Raw genomic sequence first — 17482 nt, forward strand, 5'->3', positions numbered from 1 at the left:
GATTTCATCACACAGTCACTACTCAATGAAAGGGTAGCAAGCAAAACTTTCTCCAATATACCAAATTCTTGCAAGAAATTCTACATCTTGGACTTCCTTGAAAAACAGCCTCAAAAACTGTCTCTCTTTGACTTGAAGGCCAAAAGAATGCAGACAATTTAAACTACAGAAGCTAAGAATAGAAAAAAGCATGATGTGTTATGTTGCAATACAAACATTATTCTGCTTCCCTTTACCCACTGTGTTAACAAAAGATGTTTACAAAGTGCCAACAGAACATGAGAGGCTACACACATTTTTCTCTGCAAATGACTGAATAAAAGCACAAAACAACTTCTGCTATTAGGTCTAAACATATATCTATAACAACAGGTAAGGGATATACAGAATATGTGTATCTATCACCTGTGGCCAGGTCCCTCACTGAGCCTACCCTGCTGAGATGACTTAACTGGCAGTGTAATTTGTACCCATTCTGATAGTTTGGTAATTGCACCATTTGCACAGTAGGAAATGTAGTTGTCAGTAACTCATATTCAAGAACCAATTAGTCTGGCCTCCTAAAACCTACCCTGATGGACTGGATCCCACACAGAAGAGAAAGGCTCTTTATCCCATTAAATGTCCCAAGCCTTTTAGTCTCTTAGATAATTTCTTCATTCAAAGCATAGAGGCTAAAACACATTTATGGGAAAACTTACCAGAAAGCAAAGCAGAGTAAATCCACAGAATGGTAAAAGAGAAGAAAGGAAGAACCAACATAAGCAAACAAGGGACATAAACAAGGGATCAGTTTTATTATTTTAGTAAAAAGAGAGCAAACAAGGCAATGGACAACACTTACTAGGTTGCCATGGATTTCTCTTGAAATGTTACAAAGGCCATTCCCAGTGGGTTATTATGAACAGCTTGTTCCTCTTTTGAATATTCTTCCTCAAGTTCATTTCTAACTTTGGTATAATAATCTACAGCATCCTCCTGTGGGGAAATTGGTGGCTGTTACATGCAAGTACCAGATGGCAAATATCCTCATTAACACACAGCTTACACAAAACATAGTCACCCCTCCTCATGCCACTCCCACAAATTACTAATCATGTCACAAGGCAAAGACAGGACAAAGATTTCCTTGTACTTCAGTTTGTGCACTAAGATTACATTTCAAAAGTTTTCGGGAATTCCTTTTCTACGCAGTACAAGAACATGGCAGATTAGCTATAAATGAATAAAGAATTTTCTGAAGGTCAATGAAACATGACACAAACACTATTTTCCACTCCTCTAATAACCTACTTAGCTATAACTAGAAAAGAACAGAATCTCTCACCCTTTCACATCCTCTCATTTCACAGCAGCAGAATTGGCCACATGGCTTAGGGTTGATTTGGACCCTCTTGCCATACTTCTGATGCAGGTGTTCATAGTAAATCAGGCTTTTTTCTGCCTGTTTTCTGCACAAAAAAAAAAATAAAAAAATACATCCATAACATTTTGCAAGAAAAAAGTATCAACATCAAGCTTAAAAAGATTATAATCCCTGAGAGGAAAAAATTATGCCAAGGACTGATAGCAAATTAATCAGTCACCAAAGATATTCACATGCAGTTTATTTTGGTTACTTATATAATTTATTTGCAAGTCTGTAATATCATTATACAGCCTACACTTGTAGTGAGGTTCTAGGACTACTCGCTACTTGTAGTGAGGTTCCATGACAAATAACAACCCAATGTTACTCTTGAGAGCCCAGAAGATAACACTTGTCTCTCCTGTGATAAGCACCTCTGGCCAAAGAAGCAGGGTTAACAGTTATCAATTCAATAGTTCAGTTTTTCACTTTGCACTGCCTGTCTGTAAATAACTAAGTACATACATACATAAATAATGAGTAAGTCAAAACACAACATATCACACCAACAAGAGATGAGCTGAGCTCCATAATCTAACTGAAGTCCACAGCAGAACTTGAAGAGCAGAATCCATCTTTAGGATGCACCAGGTTAGTACTGCTGGTACACGTTGATTAAGGACTAGCAAAACGTTCATAAAATTATGCCAAACTCGTGTAGGTTACAAAAACAAGTACCTTTTTTTGAAGAGGTTAATAAGCCTGGCTACGTCGTAACACAGCTGGACCTCCAGCACAGTGCAAGTTGGGTAGGCATCCCTGAAAGGAAGTAGCACATGAGAACAATAAGAACATAAAGTACAGTGAAGCAACTGTTTCAAAGAGCAGCACTGGTATCTAACAGGCATCTCATCATTCATTTAATTTCTGAATGAGGTATCAGAGCAGAGACTTCCACAGACAGTCATTGGAAGTTACTCAAGATGAGATGCACAGCTTTATTCCAAGTAAAAGTTGTGTGGGGGCATGAGTGGCAAGCGTGGATACACAGACACTTCCTTAAATTCTGATTTTAAGATCAGTTAACTAACTTGATTGAAATATAGTCTTTTCTGAATTTTAAACAGTGCAAAATTCAAAAAACTTATCTGCTTGGGCAGGGAAAACTACCAGGACAATTTTACATCTCCTATTCCTAAACAAAGAAAGAAACTTTTTACAAGGGCATGTAGTGACAGGATAAGGAAGAATGACTTCAAACAAAAAGAGAATAGGTTTAGATTAGATATTAGAAGAAACTTCTTCACTGTGAGGGTAGTGAGGCCCTAGAACAGGTTGCTCAGAGAAGCTGTGGATGCCCCATACCTGAAAGTGTTCAGGGTCATGTTGGATGGGGCTCTGAGCAACCTGGTCCAGTGGAAGGTGTCCCTGCCTGTGGCAGGGAACTGGAATTTGATGATCTTTAAGGTCCTTTCCACGCCAAACCATTTTACGAGGCTAACGTTATTACTCAAATGTGGAACTTACGTGAAATGGTTTTGCACTATCTCTTCACTCGCGTGTTTTGGAAGACCAGTTATGAACAATGTGCACTTAACCTGGGAGAGAAAATGCAAGTTACATTTTGATGAAACACATTACAAAAGAGAAAACAAGAATGTAAAGAAGGCCAAGACACAGCACAATTAGAGTGTAGTAGAGCGGGGGAAAAAAGTAGGTAATTCTGATTTTGGTGGGAGCTCATCTATTTAAGACAACACCTTCTACACTGGCAAAAGATTACAGCAAAATTTCACTAATCACTCCCCAACCCCCTTCTCTCCATCCATTTCCACAATTCACTCAGTAGAGCATTGCTTTCAGTCAATTCCTTCACTTCTATGTCACTTTCTAGCATGCAGGAGGCACCTTAGCAATTTGCTATTTTAGCATTATCCATTGGCAAATACCCTTTTTTTCACTCCAAGACAGACACTTACTGTGTTTTCTTCTTTATATGTGACATATTTCATGTGATGTCTCATGAAGACAACAGTCAGAATCAGGTAAACAACAGCAAAAACTGTGTGCAGCCAAAGAAGATTATTGCTGTCAGAAAAAAACAGAAATATGAGAAACAGGAAGAACCAATTGTCCAGCGGATACAAGCAGCCCTCAAAATGACAATCAGATCAAAACCTCTCACTGAACACAAAAAAGGAAAAAAGGCAGTTACTGCAGTCAGCCACACCTATGCAGATGCCTTGGACAGCCAACAGGATTATTTGCTTCTCATAAAATTCTATGGATCATGGAGCTAAAAAGAAAACAGATGCTCTATGACATGGACATATTTAGGCAGTGTTTGACTTTTACTTTCTCATTCAGATGACCTGTATGCCATATATGACATATGATGCTATTTGCCAAAATAGTTGTTATTTATTTTATTATTTACTGTGCTGAGTGCATAATCAAACTCTCCTTAAACACAATCCTTACTCAAATTGAAAACAGCCTCATACAGGGAGTAAATTCTGCTCTTCTGATAGCTCCTTCTTCAAAGCTTACAGAAGTTCTGTTCTGTCAACAGCTCTTCAGTTTTGTGAAGAGCATTAATAATTGCAATTAAACTAAAATACACAAACCTATTTTACAGATTAAAAAAATCAACAAAGTAAAAAAGTCCCCATTTATTACTTAGTTTCATAACATGGTTAAACAAAACAGAAATTCTACTGGACATGGTGCCAGGGATGGATATGGATTGATCAAGAATAAATCAGAAGATTTGTGCAGCTTTGTACTTCAACTATTTTACAGACATTGAAAAACACATTGAAGTAATTTTAGTTATAATCTCAGATGGGAGAGATATGCACACACATAAATCTAATGTAAGGGAATTTAAATCATCCCAGTTGCACTTTCCAGTAAAGCTATCAGCTTTACATTCTTTCTGAAGCATAGTTTCCTTTAATGGGGAAATTTCTGAAAAGAATATCACTGGGTGAGCAGTCATTAGCCAAGAGAAACATGTGGTGTAAGAAGTGAGAGCTGAGAGACCAGAAGCCCAGCCTCAGGATTTCTTATCAGCACTGCAAGTGCACAGCCTGAAGGAGAACATATCCCAGTTTCAGCTGACAGACAGGGATTAAGTTATTCCAACCCCATGAGCCATGCTGCAAGTATCAATTGTTGTGTTTAGAGACCATGGCAGGAAACAGACTTCAGCACAGAGGGACTCTGCAAGACTCACCTGGTTTGTAAATTTACTATAGTTGTTCTTCCAAAACTATAGGGATCTTTATCTAAGAAGAACAAGAACAAGGAGGAAAATTAACTGATGCAACACTTACAGTCAGAAAGTCATCTTTTATTCTATTTTTAAAGGAGTTGATATATTTCTTTTTATTGCTGAGCAAGTTAATTGATAAAAATATTTAGAATCATAATCAATGCTAGTTTACTCTGTCCTGTGTTTTAAAGTTGGAAAAGACACCCCTAGGTTATACCACATTCAAGCCATCAAGAAAAACAGTAGAGTGTTTTGAAAATCTATACACTTGATCTTTGAAGCAGTTATCTTTCTTCCTCCAATCTCCTTCCATGTCCATTAACAATATTGCTTAGGGATTGAACATATTTCATTCACTTTTTTCTTTCATCTTAACTGATTTCTTATCTCAGGCTTTTAAGCTGCATTAATTCAGTGTTGACAAAACAGTGCTGACAACCTTGGTAAGGTCAAAAATGGGTTTACATGACATTATTTCAATAGACTGTCAAGTATTTCATAAAATTGTAATGCAAGTGAGGGAAAATTGAGCAAATGATCACAAAGAAAAAGGAGTTTAGTGTTCCTAGAAAGCTAAACAGTCCTTCCAGCCCAGACTGTTAAACCACATTGCAAGTTAAGTAATCACAACTGAAAATGCACAAATCAGCTTACAGTGGAAGAGGAGGAAGAAGGGGAGAGATACTAAACCTTTGGTTTCTGCTGTATTTCCCAGACTCACTCATTAACTCAAAGGTTAATGCAGAAAAACAGAAGCTATATTGCTCTGCTTTAATAAAACCCTCATTTTAATATAAACAGAGAATTGCCAAGAAAGAGCTCATAAAAGGGAGGTACCATAAAAGATGGAAGTACCAAAGGTAAACAGTACAAAAAGGAAAAGATACAATGTATTCTATTACAGACAAGAGCTATGTCACAAGGTTCTTAAAAACCATGAACAACACTTTAAACATCATCTTGAGGAGATTGATACAAAGTCAGGTATGAAATGGGATTGTAAGGGCTCATAATCAAAAATGGAAGAATGTATAAACAGGGTTTAACAGAGACCTCACTCAAAGAACTCAGGTTTCCCACCAGCAAACTGAATGGCAGACTAGAGGACATTGTAGGTGCCACAATGGAAGACATAATGAGGACTAGACTGCACCATGAACTTTATCTAGTCAGCATTGACAAAGTCTCTGCAAGATTTGTCCAATTTTGAGACACAAACAAAGACTTAAAGAAACAATGGGAGACAGTGTAGCTAGATTAAATAAAAATTTCAAAGCATGGTTGATGATTTTATGATCAGCCAAATGGAAAATATTTCTCATTAAAGACCAAATTAACTGGTTTGTTTATGAGAAAGAGGAAAAAGCAGATAAAAATGTTTATAATTCTCAAGCAGCTACAAGGATTTTGTAAAAAGGAAAAGAATAACCTATTATCTCAAGTGACAGATAAAAAAATTATTTTAAATTAATTGAAGCAAAAGAGGTTCAGACTGGATAATAGAAAAAGATTTCTCAGCTGTGAAGATGTTTTCCATTGACAATCACCACCAATAAAAACCATAATGATCAACCCCAGTTAAGAAGGCATGGGTAAAGTTAATTCTGCCTTGAGCCTTTTTAAGTCTTGTCATCTAAGTCTTGTTTGCCGGAGCTCTGCAATCTTGTTTCTGACAACTGTTTAAAGAGCTCCCTACAATCACACCAATTTCACATCAATCTGAGGGAGTGTGTTGGGTTTGTGTGGCCAGGTTTAGGTAACAAGGGGGCTACAGAGGTGGATTCTGTGAGAAGCTGCCAGAAGCTTCCCCCATGTCCAAAAGAGCCAATTCCAGCCAGCTCCAGGACAGACCCACTGCTGGCTGAGGCCAAGCCAATTAGGAATGATAGTAATGCCTCCATGATAACACGTTTCAGAAGGAGAAAAAAGTCACTGTGCAGATCTAACTGCAGACAGAGAAGAGCAGAGTGAGAATATGCGAGAGGAACAACTCTGCAGACACCAAGGTCAGGAGGCGCTTCAGGCACCAGAGCTGAGGTTTCCCTGCAGCCCATGGTGGAGAACCATGGGGATGCAGAGATCCACCTGCAGCCCATGGAGAAGACCCACACTGGAGAAGGTGGATGCCTGAGAGGAGGCTGCAGTCCTGTGGGAGGCCTGTGCTGGAGGAGGGTCCTGGCAGAGACCAGTGGATCCACAGAGAGAGGAGCCCATGCTGGAGCAGGTTTCCTGGTGGGATTTGTGACCCTGTGGGGCACTCATGATGTGCATGAAGGACTGCACCCTGTAGAAAAGTGACTTATGGTGCAGCAGTTTGTGAAGATGGCATCCAGCCAGAGTAAACCCACTAGTGTGGTTAAAACACTACAACACCACCTTATTAACTTAACCAAAAAAAAAAATCCTAAAGAGTTTTTGCTATTATATAAAATAAAGAACTGTTCTAAGAATACAAAATAATAAATTCTTACCAAGCAGATCACCTGAGAGATTGACAGGCAATATCACACACACAGACAAAATGCTGATAGCAATCAGCAAGCAGATGATGTGACGCTGGAAGGCGAGGTAATGGATGGCATCTTCACCACACCTCTCGTGAATCTCATCATCACTGCATCAGCCAGAAAAGCACATGGTCAGCTTACTTAATATTCTTGGGAGTGGTTTATGAACACACATTAGATCCTCAGTCTACTCAGTGACATCCCCATTCCCATCAATCCCTATTGGCTTTCAAAATGGCTGTGGTTCTTTCACGTGTAAATTCAGGTTCCAAAAGTGTGTTTTTCTTGTGCAATACCACTATACAAAATCTAACACTAGGGAATTTAAGATTGAAACAATAATCTGAAAAGCAAATATGAATCCAAATTCTTCTGGACTAGAAGAGGACAAAGTCTTTAGCTGTGACCTCCTGCTTCATGCCAGTCACAAGCCTAGCTCTCCAAATTTAAGATCAGTGACAGTACTCACTCATCCCCATAAAGGCCCCCTGGGAGGCAAATTACCATAGAACCACATCACTCTTATGACATCCAGCTAACAGGAGATATAAAAGGCTTTGGAATGAACTCTCACCATCTCTCCACAGTCAGCAGATTAGATCATTAGAATAGGAGAACTTAGAAAAGGAAGGAACTGAACTAGCAAAAATGAAGAAGGACAGGCTTAACCCCCAATCCTTTCATATTTCAATATATCCAAGCTAGAAACTGATTTTTAAAGTCATGATCTACTAAGCCCCAGAGACATAAAGAATGCACATCGCATGTTTAACATTCAGTTTCTGGGAAACACTGGGATGGACTTTCCCTAGTTAGCCAATTCCAGCCCCAACTAAACCATCAGCTCTCCACAGAAACCCTTGCAGGGAAATCCAACTGCCTGCCTGGGGCCCTACTGGCTTCAAACAGGGGAACACCCACGAGGTACTCTTTGAAGAGTAAAATTCCTAGAGTGTAATTATTAGCTCTGAATCCATATAAATGCTATAGATTCTCTCAGATTCACACACTGGCCCAAGACTGGGAAGTCCCTGGGTTTCTAGCAGGACAACTGTATCCTGAAAAAGTATTCCCATAAGTTGACCTTATTTTCACTTCCTTTTTTCAACCAACCGAAGGCACCTGTATCAGTGCTTTTATTAAAACTCTATCTACTCAAATGGGAAAATAACCCCCAAAATTTTGGAATGAAAGCCTCCTTTCTAAATTAAAAAAGATCAAAGCAAACCACAGCTCACTATTTCTGTTTCATATACTTACTGCATCCGAAAAGCAGCTGTAATCCAAGAACAAAACCCCTATTAAAAAATTTAAAGAAAAGAAGTTTTTAGGAGCTGACATACAAAAATTAGAGTCTAAACCATCCAATTAAGACAAGTCTTTCTATTAAGACAGTCTCTTAGCTAAAAAGCTGGCAGCTTGTTGCTCTGAAATACAAGGGACTAATAAAAGTTAATCAGTTAAATTCTTGTTAAAAACACTGCTGTGATTACATTAAAAGAAAGGCTTTTTATATAGGTTTACAAATCCCCCAATGAAACTGGATAGCAGAATTCACATCTCACTGAGCATCCCACGAGCATCAAAAAAACCCCCTTCTCTCTCAAAAGGGCTCCTCTTTTCAAGTGAACATTATCCAACTAAATGGGCACGTGTTACTCAACAGCTAAAGTTGCTTTAGGGTTTTAAAAAGATGAAGCAAAGTGCACAAATAGCAGAGCAATCCTTATCAACCACCAGTATGCTTTTGATGCTCAGACAAATAATTAATTGCAAGGCTAGATATTAAGTTGATGCATGTATATATAAAATGTTGAAAACAGGATGCCACCACTGGACAACTCTTGCATGGCTCATTCTGAAGTTGCAACATAAAATTGTAGGGGTGTACCAATTCAACAACTTCAGAAAGACCATGGAGGGAGCCAGTTATTGGCCAAAATATTACCCTCCACTTCAAAGCATTTTGATTACTGAGAGTGCATAACATTATTATTAGCCTCACACTTGCATCCAGTTTTCTCAACACTGTGAGGAAAACAATGTACTGTAAAGAACAACTAGGTATTATTGTCAGTGTGAACTCAATGTAATTTTTTGAACAGTTATCCCAGTACAAATTATCTACTAGTCTTTTTTTCACTCTCCCCTCCCCCTTTGAAACACTAACATATAGTACCTCTCTAAATTAAAAAAAAAAAAAATCAAACGAACAAACTAAAAAAAAACAAAAAAAACAAACAAAAAAAAAAAAAAAACCACCAAACCAAAACAAAAAACAAACCAGACTCAGAAACAATGACACAAGATACTGGTTTTATGATATGGCAATAGTTTGTCAGGAAACAGAGATTATGCCTGGTCCTATAAAAACACAGTTAACAGTGCATTATTAATTTTTACATAGAGATGAACTTCCAGTTTAATGATGGTTCATTGAACTTTATGGAATGGCAAATTACAGCAGATTCCATTCAGAAAGTGTATTCAGAACTCTAGAGTACTTACCTTATCATATTCAAGATCTTCAGGTACTGATGATGATGTTGACAGCCGGTTGTATCTTGATTCACTAAAACACATTAAATGATGCATTTAAGTATCTTTAACAACAGATGATGGAGTTTTACAGAATTACTTCAACCTTAACAATTCTGACTAAGGGATGCAGTACAAACACACACTGTTTCATTTATGAAAGCTGTGGTTTTCACCCTGTAGAACGTGCCTGATTACAGTAACTTGTGTATGTTTCCTTTTGAACAGAGAGGACGTTTAGCTCCTGACATGAGAGCACATAACTGAACTAGAAAGAAAATAACATTTTATCAGGATATTAAAGCCACATGATGTAACAGAATGCAACACAGGTTTGGGAGCCTAAGCAGGATCAGATTTGCAAGCTGGCTTCTTGTTTGGATATTCCTCACTACAAGACATCACTTTTTTCCCCTTCACTTTTCTTCCTTTATGCTACAGGCACTGCTCACAATTTCTCTTCACAACCAAATCCCTGCAAAGCCATCCTCCTCACACAAACCGTCCTGTAGCAAGGCTAGAAACATTTAGAAACTCTGTAGCCCTCAAAAGCAGCGGAGTGCCTGTTTTCAGTCTGTTGCTAAAAAGAAATGTTGCAATGGTAATTACAGGAGAACACCTGTTAGAACGGAGTGTGTTCCTGGGCGTCTCTGTAATTTTGGCCAGCAGGCTCAGCTCACAGTCCAGCAGGACAAAAACACAGGCTCCTGGGTGTCTGTCTGCTCCAGCCTGTTGGTCCCACACCTCCACAGCCCAGTACCAGAGCACCTTCATGACTACTGCCTCAGCCAGCTGGATTAAAGCCTTCTCAGTTATTGCTCATTTTATTTTACATCACCTATCTTTCACAACTGTCCATAGATTACACCTAAAAACAGGGTTTGAGTTCTTTCCAGTTGCTCAGTTGTGAATTTACCACAATTTGATTGCACCAGGAAGAGGCTCACTGTTAAAGTTTCCCCACCTCTCACACACAGAGCTTAGATTCTAAACATCCCAACATAACATCCTACATTAAAAAAAAAAAAAAAATTCAAATGCTCATTTGAAATATTACTACAAATCAGTGAAGAATTTCAGAAACCTGCAAAAGTAAGTTTTTCTTTTTGAACCCTGGGGAGATTTTGTGGCACAGGCTGTGCAGGGAGCTTTGGGAGTACACTGGGCTTGAGCCAAGATAAACAGAATGGTTAATATCCCTCTGTACAGAAGCACACTGCAAACACCGGTGTGCAGCATGTCAGCAGACAAGCAGCCTATTTCCTTCTCTCCACTTCCTTAACTCACAGCTGTTGGATGAAATCCATGGCAATGGAAGCACAGGACTTATGGCTGAAACCACAGTAACTCTCTGGGGGGGAAGTATTTCACACAAAGCTGTGTGAGGGCATTTTTAATAAACATGTGCAAGTGATTACAAGCATATCTAATTGATATAAATGCACCAATATAACCCACATTTACTGTACTTTCCTCCCCACTCCCCAAATGATTCAACAAGTCAGTCTGATTACATATCTTTTTTACCTTTCAACTTCTGACACCAGAGCAACACGACCATAGTCCCAGAATCTCTTTCTTATAATGGAAAACAGTAATATTAAAATCTAGAAAATAAAAAAGAAGATATTAAAATATTTCTTTTTCCCATTTCAAAATAATCATTCTTAGGTGTGTAAGAACTGACCAAAAATGCTGTCCTAGCTCCTAAATCAATTATCATATGCAGCCAACTCAGTGGTGGCCATGCTACAGACCAACCTGTATGGGACCAAAACTACCTATCTCTGATCTCTGCAATGTATTTTTAATCTTTTTTTAATCTTTTTTTTTTTTAATCCCCCTATATTTTCTCTTTTTGAAAGGGACAAAGAAAACAAGCAAAAAGCTCCATCACTGAGTATTTCATAGCTTACCTTCTTTCTTTTTTTTTTTTTTTAAACAAGTTGCTCTACAGAAAGCAATGAAGTAGCAAGGCCTGTTTTCTATGCATATGTAGCATACACCCTCACCTTCTGGTTCCTCCTCCATCCCATACCTGTTTGGCTGGAAAGTGGTGTTAGTGATGTAACTCACTGGGATCAAATACTGACTGGCCAGCCAGGATACATGTCCAGATTATCTCTGTGTCAAGATTACACAGCTCATTTCCACATTTCACAATTAATATAACTTTCTTATGAGAGCCTTCCTCCTAACAGGGAGGATTCATTTAGATCTTCCTCCTTCATCTGGTCATAAAACTTGGTGCAAGCAGGAAACTTCTCTAGATTCTTCACAACTCTGGCTGAAATTGGTTATAGTATTCTACAGTTATTAGGCAGGACTGCCAGATAAAAATGGGAATGAAATATATAAACCTCACTTCCTTTGGAAACCATCCTAGAAATAACATATCAGAAATCCATCAACTGACAGTTACTAAAAGGATATGCAGTAAAAATGTCATGAAAATAAGAATACAGGAGTTGATAGATAATTTTCAGTACTTGGTACATGAAGAAGAGAGGAGCCTTCTGCACTGCACCCAACTCCCTACCTAACCCTGCCTGAGTGCAGAGTTCAACAGCAAGGAACTCAAAAGCAGACTTGGTGTCTTAAAACTGAGTCACAGCTTTAAAAAAAAAGGCAAACACTTCAACTAAATCTTATTAAATGCTGTGCCATTGGTGACAAAGAGCTGTAAATACTGTACATCCTCAGAAAATGGATTTATGGTAGCATACACCAAATGAACAGCAAAGAATGCCACTATAGAACTTTGAGGAATATCCTCTACATTCCTACAGAATGACCAGCTCAGAGCACAAGTACTTTAAGTTTCTACACAGCAGATTTCTAGAACTCAGAAACTGTTATCCTTTTTGTCTATTTTACAACCACAGCCACTCTTCTCAGGCCAATTTGCAGGTCTGCAGCCCTGTTTCTGGTGGCTGAAGACCACCTATACCAAGCTTACAAAAATTACCACAAGTTTTAGTGCAGTTTCAGGCCTGTCCTGGAGCCCCCAGATAGCAACTAATCATATTCCACCTTTTGGCAGGACTGAGCTGGTCAGTACGTTATCTCATCTTCATCTACAGCTTCAGGAAATCTAATTGTAAAAAGTTGGTTTTTCAAAAGGAAATACAGTATGGAAAATCTGTCATTTTACAACTTAGTAATGGTGTCTCCTTCCTGAAATGTACCCAGTACTTAAACCCAAATGTTCTTGCAGTTAAGACAAAACATGAAAATTTGAGCTACAACCACAAAATTCACTGACTCCACAAACAGATCCTGTAAAACTGCACTCTCCCTACATCTGCACATCCAACATACGGTGACACCACCATCCCATCTGTATGGAAACATTTACCAACACTTGAAAACTGCTTTGATGTTCCCAGGATGGCCTCAACTCATTTCTTATTCTGAACATACTCAGACACCAGATTCCAACCCAATAAATAAGAGAATTCAGAACAATCTCACTTTTGAGAAGGCCAGAAGTACTTTCAATACAAGAAATTAAAAACTGGGCTTACAAAAAAGAAGGTTACATCAAGCAGCAGGACAGTTGGGATTCCACCAAAAGTTACTCCTTGGAGCACTGTGCTGCCCTGGGCAGTGCTGTAGCAGTAAGTTTCATTTGTTCTGTTGAAAGGATCACTCCTGTTCCCGAAGAAGCCTAGATGAGAATGTCCAAAACCCAGAAAATAGAAAGGGTTCATTTTTTCTATTCCTTTAAAAGACAAAAAAAAAAAAAAAAAGGGGTTTTTTTTTTTTTCTTTAAAAAAAAAAAAAAAGAAAGAAAGAAAAGGTGAAACAAACTTGTGAAAAGACTAGTTGGTATTTGTGAGACATACTAATATTACAAGTATAAAAATGCAGGAAGATGCAACCAGAAAACCAACTACTTTGGAAAAGAAGGTGCCTTTGGCAATCTCTTCCCTTCACATGTGAAATGTTTTGCAATAACTGGCAGGTTCAGCTACCAGCAGTGGCCAGACAAGAATTCCAGACATCTAGTGAGCCACATTCTCTACAGAGATCTAAGGATAACTGCAGAAGATCCCTCCCAAAGAAACTTCCCTATAATTTAATCTATAACATCTAACTACATATTCCAGCCTGGACTGTGATTCTAGGAATCACACAGGCATTACATATTCCAATAACAGCAGTTTGAAAATTTTGTTCCTAGTTGATGAGCTTGTGTGAATGCACCAGCTTGTGAACTTTGTATTTAAATGTAAAAACCTTGAGATCATTAACAAACTCACCACTAATTCCACAGAAAAGAACCACTACACAAAGACACATGTTCCTTTCTGCTCTTGGAATATTGAGTGATTTTCCTTTTTCAAAATAATTCAACTGAAAGGCCAGCACAGCTGGCCAGTTATCATATGTCACAAACAAGAAAGAACAAAGAGTATTTCTCAGAGAACAGGCATCTTAGTCAACTGACCTGATCAGATAACGCAGTAGCATACAAGAATGCACGAGATTTGGCTATTGATACAAAGTTCTTTTTATCAGTGCAGGCAATTGCTCGTTTATTTTGGGGCTTTCCACTTCAAACATTTCCTTTCTTGGATCTTATTTACTTGCTGATTCCCAAGTAATTCTTCATGCAGAACACACTTCTGACTGATAAACTCACAGAGAAACCACTCCCCGAAAAAAACTCAATCCTTCAAAAGCAAATATTCTAGGTCCTCATCACACAGGTCCAGGGACATTACTTTCGGGATGTTTTGCCTCTAACAGGAATGCACGTCTCTGACGACAGCACTATTCTGGATGCTGAAAACGAAACAAACAACAAAAAATACAAATAACTACATATTCTCCTTTTAAACAGCGGGAAAACAGCACGGAGACTACTCCTCCCAAAACAGCATTGGCTAAGTGTTGGGCAGCGCGACACGGCGAGGAAGAAATTTTGTCTCAGCTGATGTGTTTCATCACGGGGGAAAAAAAAAAAAAAAAAAAAAAAAAAAAAAAAAAAAAAGAGAGAGAAAGAAAAAAAAACCCAACAACGCCCACAAAAGTTGTGCCATGACTCTATCCTTGCTTTCTACGGACTGAAATTTAGCGCTGAGGGAAAAGAAAGCATTTTTGAAGAGCCTTGGGGAATCTTCAGCGCAAACCTGCACGCTAAACTCTAAGCAACACACTGGATTTTATCACACACTGCTTCCAAATTCTCGAAAGCTGTTCTTTTTAAACAAGCCGGCTGCCAGGCAGATAAAGGGCAGGGGAAGACCTCCCACGGGTGGGGCTGCGCCGCAGGAACCCAGGGAGCAGCGGACGGGCTCCAGGAACGGGAGCCGGGTCCGGTGTGGCGCTGGGAGCCCCCCGCGCTCCCGGCTCCGGCAGGGACGTGGAGCCGCGGCGGGCGGGACCGGCTCCTTCAGGAGCGTATTGGGAAGCGCCAGGCTCGCCACTGGAGCAGGGAGCGGGTCCCTCCGCTCGGGAGCAGGGTGGGCTGGCTCAGCTCCCCGCGGGAAGGGGGCTCAGCTCCCGGCCCTGCCCGCCCCGACCCCGCTGAGGGAGGGTCCCGCTGAGGAGGGGCCGCGCTTACCTCGCCCACTCCCCTCCCCGCGGCCCCGCACGGCGCCGCTCCCTTACCTGCGCTGGGGCGGCCTCTCCTACCCCCGCCCTCCCCTTCCCTGCCTTTCCTTTCCCTTCCCTTCCCTTCCCTTCCCTGGGCCCCCGCCCCGTCACCTCACGGGCGGCCCCGGTCCCCGGCCCGGCCCCGGAGTTACCAGCGCCGGCAACAAGTCCCGGCGCCTAGTGCGCATGCGCGCGCGGCCCGCTGTCAGCGCTCCCCCGCCCCCGGAGAGCGGTCCCCCCACAGACCGCTCCGGCCGGGACAGTGACACTCCCGCCGGGACAGGGCCGCTCCGGCCGGGACAGGGCCGCTCCGGCCGGGACAGTGACACCCCCGCCGGGACAGGGCCGCTCTGGCCGGGACAGGTCTGCCCCGCCGGGAGAGTGCGGCCCCCGCGCCTCCCTCAGGGAGCGGACGCTCAGATAACCGAGGGAAAGCTGCTGCTGTTCAGCCTGGAAAAGAGAAGGCTCCGGGGAGGCCTTATAGCGCCTACCGGTGTCTAAAAGCAGAACCGAACAGAGCGTTTTGTAGCACGGGGGGAAAAAATGATCCCCAAGAAATGTGAGATGTGATTTCCAGAGAGAATTCACAGTTTCAGGTCTGGTGAAGTGGGCAAGCACACAGGTGGAAGTGGAGCAGGCCATACAGTGAGATCATAGAATCATGGAATAGAGTGGTTTGGAAGGGACCTGAAATATCATCCATTTCCAACCCCCTCCATGGGCAGGGACACTTTCCACAAGAGCAGGTTGTTCAGAGCTCCATCCAACCTGGCCTTGAACACTTCCAGGGATGGGACATCCCTGCTTCTCTGGGCAACCTCTGCCAGTGCCTCACCACCCTCAGAGTGAAGAATTTTTTCCTGTTACCTAACCTAAACCTACCCTCTTTCATTTGAATCCATTCCTCCTTGTCCTGTCACTACATGTCCTTGTAAAAGTCCCTCTGTGCCCATGCAGAAAGTCCCTCTCCAGCTCTCCTGTAGCCCCCTTCAGGTACTGGAAGGTGCTCTAAGGTCTCCAGGAGCTTTCCTCCAGGCTGAACAATCCCAGCTCTCTCATCCTGACTTTGTAGGAGAGGTGCTCCAGCCCTTTGAGCATCTCCATGGTCTCTCTGGACTTACTCCAACAGGTCCCCATCTTTCTTGTGCTGGGGGCTCCAGAGCCAGACTCAGCACTCAGCTTGGGGTCTCACAAGGGCAGAGTAGAGGGGGAGAGTCACCCTCACTGGCCTGCTGGCTAAACCTCTTTTGACAGGTAGCTCTGAAATAAATTAACAACTTAATGGTGGTAGTATGAACGTTCCATGAAATATGAACAGCCCCTTGTCTCCACACACAACTCATATGCTGTGAATTGCAAAAAAACCCAAGACCTAGGGAGTTTATGTTAATGAGTCTGTGGCAGAGCTGGGGTAAGAACAATTCCCAGATATCCACAAGGACATCCTATCCTTTAAGGAGTTAATTGCTTCCAGACAACAGGCCAGAAACACTGTACTGCAGGTCCCTGCCTTCCACCTCTTCTCTACACTTTATTGTAGTGTTCCCTCCACAGCCATTTGATACCCAGCATTGCCAACCATCCTCATCCTCCTGTGCCCTCATCCTTTGCTCCTGACTGGCAGGACTGGCCTCAGTGAGCAGCAGGCATACGAGGAAGAAGGTGGTTATGGAAATGATGAAAATGTGACTGTTCAGAGGGAACCAGGGACCACTTGCCTTCAAAGGTTTGCCCCTGCAGTCTCATGGATGAAGCAGCAGTGATGTCTTAGAACAGAAACCCACTCTAAAACCAACTAAAAATAATTAGGGCATTGCAAAGTTTAGTCTGATGTTACATTCATCAAAACCTTGGTTATCTGCTGACGTTTATGTTTAAAAGAAATTAGTGTTCCAGCTGCCAAGAAGCCACAATCTGCTCCATCTGACAGTCCTGATCCTGCCTCTCCACCTTTAATGCCTTGTATTCCCGTGTATTCAGACTCCACGGAATACTGAGGGCCCTGCATGCACAGCTGCTGTCCTGCTCCCTGCCACTTTATTCATCCACAATTGTTTTACTCTGCCAAATCCTTGTTTTCCTTTTCAGGAGAGCCTGCTCAGTGGAGAGCAGCATCGGGCTGTATGTGTGCTATCTGCCTTCTCCCACTTCATCCCACAAAAAGGGCAAAGTCCTGGTTATCTGCAGTCACTGAGAGACATTTCAAGA

At 41.3% G+C, this 17482-nt stretch overlaps 1 protein-coding gene across 2 annotated transcripts in view; it reads right to left on the reverse strand.

The window, feature by feature from the left end:
• The window catches only part of TMEM63A (transmembrane protein 63A), a 30755-nt gene extending 15307 nt beyond the window's left edge, over positions 1-15448 (reverse strand). Inside the window, exons 1-13 of one of the 2 annotated variants that reach the window (XM_041474095.1) lie at positions 15386-15448; positions 14319-14461; positions 13198-13394; positions 11198-11277; positions 9641-9704; positions 8393-8430; positions 7097-7239; positions 4587-4638; positions 3328-3436; positions 2876-2946; positions 2087-2167; positions 1328-1451; positions 845-978 (exon numbers count right to left, since the gene is read on the reverse strand). In XM_041474095.1, coding sequence (XP_041330029.1) covers positions 845-978; positions 1328-1451; positions 2087-2167; positions 2876-2946; positions 3328-3436; positions 4587-4638; positions 7097-7239; positions 8393-8430; positions 9641-9704; positions 11198-11277; positions 13198-13383 — 1082 coding nt within the window. In that variant the 5' untranslated portion in view covers positions 13384-13394; positions 14319-14461; positions 15386-15448. Of the gene's footprint in view, positions 1-844; positions 979-1327; positions 1452-2086; positions 2168-2875; positions 2947-3327; positions 3437-4586; positions 4639-7096; positions 7240-8392; positions 8431-9640; positions 9705-11197; positions 11278-13197; positions 13395-14123; positions 14462-15385 lie in introns of both variants that reach the window. The other variant, XM_041474094.1, reaches the window with a different exon arrangement.
• Positions 15449-17482: the final 2034 nt, after the last annotated feature.

This window comes from Pyrgilauda ruficollis, unplaced genomic scaffold (genome assembly GCF_017590135.1).
Source record: "Pyrgilauda ruficollis isolate IOZ18807 unplaced genomic scaffold, ASM1759013v1 scaffold31, whole genome shotgun sequence".
Lineage (NCBI taxonomy): Eukaryota > Metazoa > Chordata > Aves > Passeriformes > Passeridae > Pyrgilauda > Pyrgilauda ruficollis.